This window comes from Delphinus delphis, chromosome 16, assembly GCF_949987515.2.
Source record: "Delphinus delphis chromosome 16, mDelDel1.2, whole genome shotgun sequence".
Taxonomy (NCBI): Eukaryota; Metazoa; Chordata; class Mammalia; order Artiodactyla; family Delphinidae; genus Delphinus; species Delphinus delphis.
In genome coordinates this window covers 59213433-59222973 of record NC_082698.1, presented here as the reverse complement: position 1 = coordinate 59222973, position 9541 = coordinate 59213433, and the positions used below count along the sequence as shown (strand labels likewise).

At 43.4% G+C, this 9541-nt stretch overlaps 1 protein-coding gene across 1 annotated transcript; it reads right to left on the bottom strand.

Moving 5' to 3' along the window:
- Nucleotides 1–3638: 3638 nt before the first annotated feature.
- MSS51 (MSS51 mitochondrial translational activator) lies at nucleotides 3639–9050 on the bottom strand. Its single transcript, XM_060034796.1, is given in 8 exon segments — nucleotides 3639–5695; nucleotides 6000–6093; nucleotides 6405–6632; nucleotides 6635–6970; nucleotides 7176–7313; nucleotides 8132–8274; nucleotides 8556–8589; nucleotides 8592–9050. Coding segments are annotated over 8 exon segments (1377 nt in total). The 5' UTR covers nucleotides 8776–9050; the 3' UTR covers nucleotides 3639–5475.
- Nucleotides 9051–9541: the final 491 nt, after the last annotated feature.

Genomic DNA, 9541 nt, shown 5'->3' with positions numbered 1-9541 from the left:
CGGTGCCGCTGCTCCGGCTTTCCCTTCCGCCCCGCCTCGCCGCCCCACCTGCGAGAAGACGCTCTCTTCGGGTGCACCAGCCAGTTTTATCACAGTTCCTTCTGGGCTCTCTCAAGCCATTTGGGAAGTTGAAGCCGTCCTGAGGAATCCCGAAGCCCCTTCAGTGGTGGGCGGCAAAGAAGGGCTCGAAACTGGGAGGCCAGGGGCAGCCTCTCCGCCTGATGTGCCATCCTCCCTATCTTCTGAGGACAAAGACGGTGTCTTTTATTAGTCCTTTGTGAATTGAATTAATATTTATGAGGCTCCTAGATAGTGGGAACAGGAGATGCACTAATCAAAACCACTCCAGAAGGGAGTTGTTAGGTGATTCCAGGCTCCCCTCACACTAGAGCCCTACCATTAAACATTTGAGGCAATTTCAAGGGCCCAGACCAGTATCTTAAACTCATTAAGAAAGTTTATATTCCAGAGCAAAGAACCAGTTGGCTACCTTTTACAGTGGTTCTCAAACTGTGGTCCCCAGACTGGCAGCCACCACATTACCTGGTAACTTGTTAGAAATGCAACTCATTGGGCTCCACCTTAGACCTAATGAATTAAATTCTAGAGATGAAGCCCAGCAATCTGTTTTAACAAGCCCTCCACGTGGTTCTACGCACACTAAAGTTTGAGAACTATTAACCTATTACTCCACATGCTTTCCTACCCAAAACCTTCCTCATGGGGGTGGGATAGGGTGGATTAAATTTTTAAGTGGCAAAAACAAGATATACATGGCCCTAAAACAGGGGTGAAGTGGAAGGTACTTGAGAAAGGTCACTGCCAAATTTGAACAAAACTGCACAACACTCTGGATACCCAGCATTAATTCCCCAGCTCTCACCAATCGGTCTGGAAAATATTGGGCCTTTCTGTCCAATCTGCCTGGAGACCTCTGGAATTTAAGCATTCCCTAAGAAGCCTGTCCTTACTCCTTTGCTCTATATTACTACCTAGGTGATCTCATCCCCACCCTTCCCTCTGCCTTAACTATCAGCTTGAGAGGTTATTTTCCAAACCTCCTATTTCCCGCCCACTTTCCTGAGCTATAGGCCCAAATATCCGATAGTCTATTCAGGTAGATACCACTAGATTTCCCACTTCATCCTTTCAATTTGTCCTTCTTTCTTGACATACAAGGACCTCCAGGGCCAGAGACCCTTTCCTCATGCTGCCTCTGCCTAGAAAGCACTGCCTGCCTTTTAACAATTATGAATCTATTAAGACTCAATTCAAAGATCACCCATCTCCTTCCTGCCTCAAGAAGCTTTTCCTGACCTTCTTTTCTTTACCTTCCCTTGGGTAGACTCCCTTTTTTGCACCCAAGAAAACCTTTTATAGATGTCTGCTGTGACACATTTAACAGGAGTCATAGGCTTCCCTGGTGGCGCAGTGGTTAAGAATCTGCCTGTCAATGCAGGGGACATGGGTTCGATCCCTGGTCCGGGAAGATTCCACATGCCACGTAACAACTAAGCCCGTGTGCCACAACTACTGAGCCTGCACTCTAGAGCCTGCAAGTCACAACTACTGAGCCCACGGGCCTAGAGCCCGTGCTCCACAACAAGAGAAGCCACCGCAATGAGAAATCTGCGCACTGCAACAGAGTAGCCCCCACTCACCGCAACCAGAGAAAGCCTGCGCGCAGCAACAAAGACCCAACGCAGCCAAAAAAAAACCCAGTAGTCATAGCACATGAGTATTTAACTTGCCTGTATTCAACCACATGAACTTAGCAAAAACAAAACACCTCTGAAGGTCATCATATGCTCCAGAGTTCACATAAAATAGGAGACATTATGCTTCTCCTAATGTGAATATTGCACTGTGTTTAAACACACATACCGGACTTCCCTGGTGGTCCAGTGATTGAGACTGTGCTTCCAATGCAGGGGAGCGTGGGTTCAATCCCTGGTCAGGGAAGTTCTGCATGCCAAGCAGTGTGGCAGCAAAAAAAAAAAAAAAGAAATATATATATATATATATATATATATATATATATATATATATATATAAAATTAAAATAAACACACCTACGTTTTGTACAGACAGAGCAGTAATTTTGTCCCCAAAGGGACATTTGGCAATGTCTGGAGACGTTTTTGGTTGTCACAACTAGGGAGGAGGGTTTTACTAGTATCAATGGGGAGAGGCCAGGGATGTTACTAAACATTCTACAATGCACTGGACATCCCCCTACAACAAAGAATTATTCAGCCTGAAATGTCAGTAATACTGAGGTTAAGAAACTCTGAGTTAGACTAATCTTCCTAAATAACGGATTTGGTCATATAATTCCCTGATTAAACTCCTCCACTAGCTTCCCACTGGAACCAGAATAAAATCCAAACTCCTAGCCATGGTCTATTAAGCCCCACATAATCTGGCTACTGCCTACCTCTCTGATCTCATCCCTCTTCACCTTCCTTCTCAAGCACCAAACTCTGGTCAAAATGGCCTTCTGTCTAAACATACCAAGCTTGTGACCAAACACACCAGAGATTCCCAGGATCTTTACACTTGTTATTGCTCCTATTTGCAATGTTCTCTATTGCATGTTACATCTCAAATGTCATCCATCTCCTCAGAGAGGTATGTATTCCCTGAACATTGTAGCATTAGTAGCCCCACTGTCACTAACACCACTACCAGTTATACACACTAATCACCCTATTTAATTTTCTTTGTAGCACTTAAAAGCATATAAAATTCTGTATTTACTGTTTGTCATCTCCCCCTGCTGCCCTCGGAATGTACACTCCTTGAGAACAGGGATATCTCTAGAGTCTAGAAATAAAATGTTCAGTAAATACTTGGTTGACTACAACAGGGCCTCCCAGACTCAAGCCAATTATTTCATCCAGTGATCAACTAAATAAACAGAGGTCTGTTTCCAATAGTGGAGGAAATAACTGGCTCTGATAGACTTGTTGAGATAAGGATATGTTGGAATCCACAATGGAGTGTTATCCTAAGGGAATTTCAATGTAGTTTTGAAAATACAGCTTTTTCACTTCATATGCTGACTTTAGAAAATGTAACTCATTATATTGCCCCTGCTTAACATCAGTCTTTTATTAAACTGTAAACACTCTAAGGGTAAAAGCCATTTGGAATCCTCAGCATCTAGCATGAAGCTAAGGCACTTTTATGTACTGTCACCACCACTCTAAGCTGGAAATTTTTGTGTCACCTGTTACTGTGTGGTTTCTGTCTCCTGATTAGACTCTGATAGATATATCACATTTCACCCAAAACAATCAGTAATTAAGCCCTATAGATTTTACTTTCACATTCTAGCTACAAAATATTATCTACCTGTTTACTTTCCTTGTTATAGCTAGACCTCTTCTTTTCCCTAACTACTACCATTGGTCACTTTAGCTGATACATGCATTACATCATCTGAACCACAAAAATGGCATTCTGACTGGTTTTTCCATTGTCGAACCATCTTGCTCAGTAAGTTCAATCTATTTATGTTACTGAATAATATTCAAAGTGGTATGTATTCAATAATAGCTACCATTTATTAAATACATACTATATGCTAGACACTGTTAAGCACTTAACAAATATTCTCATTTTTTACACTCTGATTTAAAAAACTGTTTTTGGTAACAGCTTTATTGAGATATAATTCACTGATGTAAAGTGTACAATTCAATGGTTTTTAATATATTCAGAGTTGTACCATCACAATTTTAGAACATTTATATCACCCCAAAAATAAAGCCCATACACTTTAGCCATCATCCCCAATATGCTCACCATCCTCATCTCTATGCTGCCACTCATCTACTTTCTGTCTCCATAGATTTGCCAACTCTAGACATTTTATATAAATGCACTCAGATAATATGTGGTCTTTTATGACTGGATTTTCACTTAACATGAACATGGATGAGCGTATTTTCAAAGTTCATCCATGTTGTAGCATGAATCAGTACTTCATTCTTTTCTATGGCCAAATATTTCATTATATGTATATGCCACATTTTGTTTATTCACAAGTTGATGGACACTTGGGTTATTTTTACCTTTTGGCTATTATGAATAATGCTGCTGTGAACATTTGTGCACAAATATTTTCATTTCTCATGAGTACACACCTAGGAGCAGAATAACTGGATCAAATGGTAACTTAATGTTTAACTTCTTGAGAAACTGCCAGACTGTTTTCCAAAATAGCTGCACCATTTTACATCCCTACTAGCAGTGTACGAGGGCTGCAATTTCTCTACATCCTCGTTAACACTTGTTATTATCTGTCTTTTTTATTGTTGTCATCCTAGCAAAAGAAGCACTTTCTTTCATTGTGGTTTTGATTTGTATTTCCAGATGACTAACGATGTTGAGCATCTTTTCATGTGCTGATCGATCATTTGTATATCTTCTTTGGAGAAACATCTGTTCAGATCATTTGCCCACTTTTAAATTGAGTTATTTGTCCTTTTATTATCGAGTTGTAAGAGTTCTATATATATATTCTGGATGTAAGTGGAGAGGCTGAGGTCACAGCAAGTTGTAGAAATGAATATCCAGGGAATATCCTAATCCTGAGAGTGTGATAAGAGAAGGATGACAATAGACAGGGTGTGGTAGAATGGCAGACCCAAAAAGAGAGCTGATGTTAATCACTCCTTTGGCAAGAGAGAAACCTCCAATCTTGAGATGTTCTGTGTAGACAAGTAACACTTGGCAGTGAACAGGAAATAAGATAAAACAAGTGACTTAAGAAGCCCCAAACTGAGTTTATTGTGGTATAGACCAGGTGATAACAAACTCCAGTGTATTCAAGTAACCCTGATACACCCTGGGATACCTAAAATACAACACAAGGGCAAAAAGCTGCTCTAAAATTAGAAGTCCCCAAGAGAAAATAGGAAAATGAGACATGTATCTCGAAAAAGCCAGGAAGTAGAACAGTGTGCCAATACTCACAACCTCCCCCACGTTCCCAACCACTTCTCTACTTCCTCATTTTTCCACTACTTCAAGTCATTAAGACTTCTGCATTTTTTAGCCCAAATTGCTGTATAAGAAGAAAGTCTTTTTCAGAAGAATAAGGTGCCATTCTTCTCCTTGGTGCCATCCGGTTAAAGTCAAAACGTATAACTTTCTCATGAAGGAAACTCTTAGGAACTTAAGGCTCTACAAAGACTGATACAAGGGCCTTTTGTCACACACTAAATCTAGAATCCTGTCTCCACACACTAAATCTAGAATCCTGTCTCTAGAAGCTACATGTGGCTAACCTCTTGGAAATGAGTCACATCATACAGGAGCTCCCATTCAGCTTAGAATCTACCAGGACAAGTGAATTAAGTTTACGATATAGTGGATTTGAAAGTTGGCAATAATCTGGCATCAGCAGGTAATTTCATCACAATCTCTGCATTTTCTAGACATCCAGTCAGGATCTGGCTCAGCTATTTATACCCTGCCATTTACTTTCTCTTCCAATTGCCTCTTATCCAGCTGGCAGGAGCTTCCAAGAAACGTGATATAGTAGGCACTGCAGTATACTGGCTGCTTGTTGGGGTTGGAGTAGACCTGTTCAGGTTTGAGGGACGCAAAAGGATTAGCTCCACAGGCTGTGATGTGTGTATCCATGTCCACCAGAATCTGCAAAGAGGCTGCCAACTCCTGCTGGCTATGGGAGACAGATAAGAAAAATTGCCCTGCTGATTATGAAAGAGATAGGAGAGGAACTGCTCATCAATCCCAAAAATTACCTAAGGCTGGACTAACGCAACAGCTATCCCTCCCTCCCAAATGTCTAGACTAACTACTCAATTAACTAGCATAGCACTTTGAAGGGATGAGAAAGCCAAGCATGGGAAGGAAGAAAATCCTCACCAGAAGGCAGAAGATGAGCAAGGGGGAGAGAAATGAGCTCATCTACATAGAGGTGTGAGTGAATTGGGGAGGTATCACAAATAGGAGGAGGTCAAAACCTGTAAACAGTAATCACTGTAGGGATCTCATAATCACAAAGTAGCAAGAGGGTGGGCAGCCAAGCCTCCATCAGGTCCAGGGAAGCATGGAAACCTATGGAACAAAAATGGAGATGGAAATAGAAAGGGGAAATGCTAAGGCAGACCCTAACCAACATACTTCTTTGACTGCGTCCACCCCTCACCTTGCTCACCTCCAATGCTCATTTACCACCATCACCCGCCCCAGATTCTTTAATGGAAAATTATGGACCCAGGTGTAGCACATATGGCTAATGATCAACCAAGGTCTTCATTATATTACGCTCAACCTGACCAAGTGAATGGTGTTCCAAAGGTACAAGAGCCAGGATGGAAAACTCCCAGAGGACCGACCCTGTATTCCCCCAAACAAATGACTCTTACCTGGATGGAATGCCACCACCAAATCTGGATGGGCTATCTGCCCAGACTCTACCTGCTCCTCCCAGAAGTCATGATAGAGGCCCCTATGGCTACTAAGCTGAACTGTGCCAGGTTCCAGGAGTGAAGGTGAGGCACTCTGTGAAAAGCCAGCAGCTACATCTACACCAACCATGATTACATGGAGGCCAAGGTGCCCAGGAAACATGTAGCCAAGTTCATCATAGTCCCAGGGTGAGTGAGGAATGTCTCTGCATGAGAAGCACCAACCACGTGCACTGTGCTTCCCCCGACCCTCCCAACATTTATCCCCAAGGCCCGAAGCCCAAAGCCCAGTGTCAAGGGCCGTGACAGGGCATCTGTCAGCAACCGCTTCAAAGAGCCCTGCAGGACATCTGGATCTGGCCTTGGCCATCCTACATTGGCCCACAGGGTGGTCATGGCCTGACTACCAAGCATAGCATCCAGAGTAGCCTCTAGCTGTAAACGTCACATAGAAAACCAGGTGTCCCAGCCCTGTGCTCCTTCAGTCAGCCAAGACCAAGGTCCTGAGGGAAGGACAAAACCACCTGCAGGAAAGAAGGAATAAGAAATGACCTAATCCTTCCCTGGCTTCAATATTCCCTCCATGTTCATTCTCCCAACCTGTCCCCAAGACTGCCCTGTCCCACTCAGTTCCTCATTTTTTCCTCAAAACAACACACTTTCATATATTTCTCCAAGTACCATCAACTATGACCATTATGGCAAAATTCCCCAATACTGTCACTCCACCTGTGACCAGAGGCCATTCCATGAGACGGTCCACAGCTACAAGACGCAGCTCTTGACAAACCCTCCTGTGTGCTGGCCAGTCTGACCTCTGGCACTCTGGACCACAGTAATAGACACTTCTGCACCTGAGAGAATGAGGCCCAGAAACAGATGTTCCTATACCTCAAAGGTGAATGGGGGACTCCTGGGGAAGGGAACTGATATTCCTGCACCTGGGAAGAAAGATCACCGGGTGAGGAAAGTAGGGAGAGGAATGACAGCTGCTGCAACAAATTTGGGGACTATCTTTGGCACAGGAGGCAGGAGGGAGTGGGAACGTAATTTTTCTCTTGGGTTACAGTGACACCTCAGCCTCTGTCTAGAACTAACTTTTTACATCCCTTACAGAAACAAAAAAACAGCAGGAGTTTGTGGCTGCCCTGTTATCACAGGTGTGGCTTGACCCCAACCTCCCCAGACAGATACGGTCTTACCACTTAAGTGCTCAAGAGAAGAGAGGTAGGGCTTCCCTGGTGGCGCAGTGGTTAAGAGTCCGCCTGTCGACGCAGGGGACACGGGTTTGTGCCCTGGTCCAGGAAGATCCTACATGCCGCGGAGCGGCTAGGCCCGCGAGCCATGGCCGCTGAGCCTGCGCGTCCGGAGCTTGTGCTCCGCAACGGGAGAGGCCACAACAGTGAGAGGCCCGCGTACCACAAAAAAAAAGAAAAAAAAAAAAAAAAAAGGAGGAGAGAGGTAGAAAGGATTATACTCTGGTCTAACCTCCCCATAATACCAAAATAATCAGGAGTCTTATAAGCAACCCTTTTCTAATTTCTCTGTGGCCTAGATCACACAAAATGAGGAGCAAGCCTGAAGTTATTCTGAAAATTCTCAGACCTTTCCTCCTGCAATGAGGTCTTAGAATAGGATCATTCCGGATGTCTCCCCTATTAGCCCCCAACTAATCACCTCTTGCCAGAGGACCCTGGAGTTTGAAAGGCCACTAGGGAGTACTTTACAGTGAGCACAGAATCGGAATGTGTCCTCCATCTTCTGGAACATTTCTTGAAGGCATCGATATCCAAAGCCTGATACAGGAGTATCCCCATCTAGCACCAACCTGCAGAAACAGCATGAAGTAGGAGTGGCAATAGGAAAAACACCTCCAAAATTTCTCATGACTCTTACCTTGTCTCCTATATATTTGCACCTCTCCTACTCCCATTGTTTCTCTTTTAAGCAAATTATATTTCTTCTATAGTAATAAAACTGGCAAAAGTCAGGATGAGAAAATCCCTCATTGCAAATACCCCATATTCCCCAAGCTATACTCCCTCTCCACCTTATGAATCACTTCTACCAGTGACAATATATCACTCTTCCATAGAGTTAGTCACTCACTTGTATTCTTCATAGCTTTTCATGTTCAGCTTTGAAGGATCAGCTGGGATAGGCCAGGAACATTATTCTCCAAGGAGAAGAAGCCAAGTGTATCAATGCTAGGTCCAGGTTTTGAGAGGGTCAGAGGCACAGGAGTCACAACTGTGGGTGGGGTCACAACCACGGGAGCCACTGATGAGGGGAGTTTCTTGTGCCTTCGTCATCGGGACCGTGGAGCCATGGCCTGTCCAGTGATACCTGGGGACTATACGTAGAACAGATATGGAATGGAATTTTGTAAGTTGGACACATATGATGCTTTTTCATATGTTTGACCTTTCACTTGTCATTCCAGTCTCTCAGGCCCAGGTATCAGTAAGATTTATTTCATATCTACAGATTATTGATCACCACAGGCAGTTGTGAAAAAGAGAAATAATTATATGTGACTATAATTATACATATATGTATTATACATGAAGTTCTATATATAATATAGATGCCTAGAAAAGTCTGGCAGGGCTCTTATAAAATTGATAACAGTGATTAACTCTGAGGAAGGGAAAAGGCACTAGGATGGGAATTGGATCGATAAAAGGGAACTTTAGACTTGTTTGTAATGTGTGACTTTTTATACAAAGAATATATTCGTATACTATTTATGTATTTTAAAACATCAACTTAGAGGAAAAAGCAACAAAAGTTTTGGTTGGGCTTCCCTGGTGGCGCAGTTGTTGAGAGTCCAACTGCCGATGCAGGGGACATGGATTCGTGCCCCGGTCCGGGAAGATCCCACATGCCGCGGAGCGGCTGGGCCCGTGAGCCATGGCCGCTGAGCCTGCACGTCCGGAGCCTGTGCTCCGCTACGGGAGAGGCCACAACAGTGAGAGGCCCGCGTACTGCAAAAAAAAAAAAAAAAGTTTTGGTTGTCCGAAACTACCATCTAACTAGAGAAACAGTCAATCTAATCTAGTTGGGGAAGGAAAACATTCATTTTAAAAGACCTA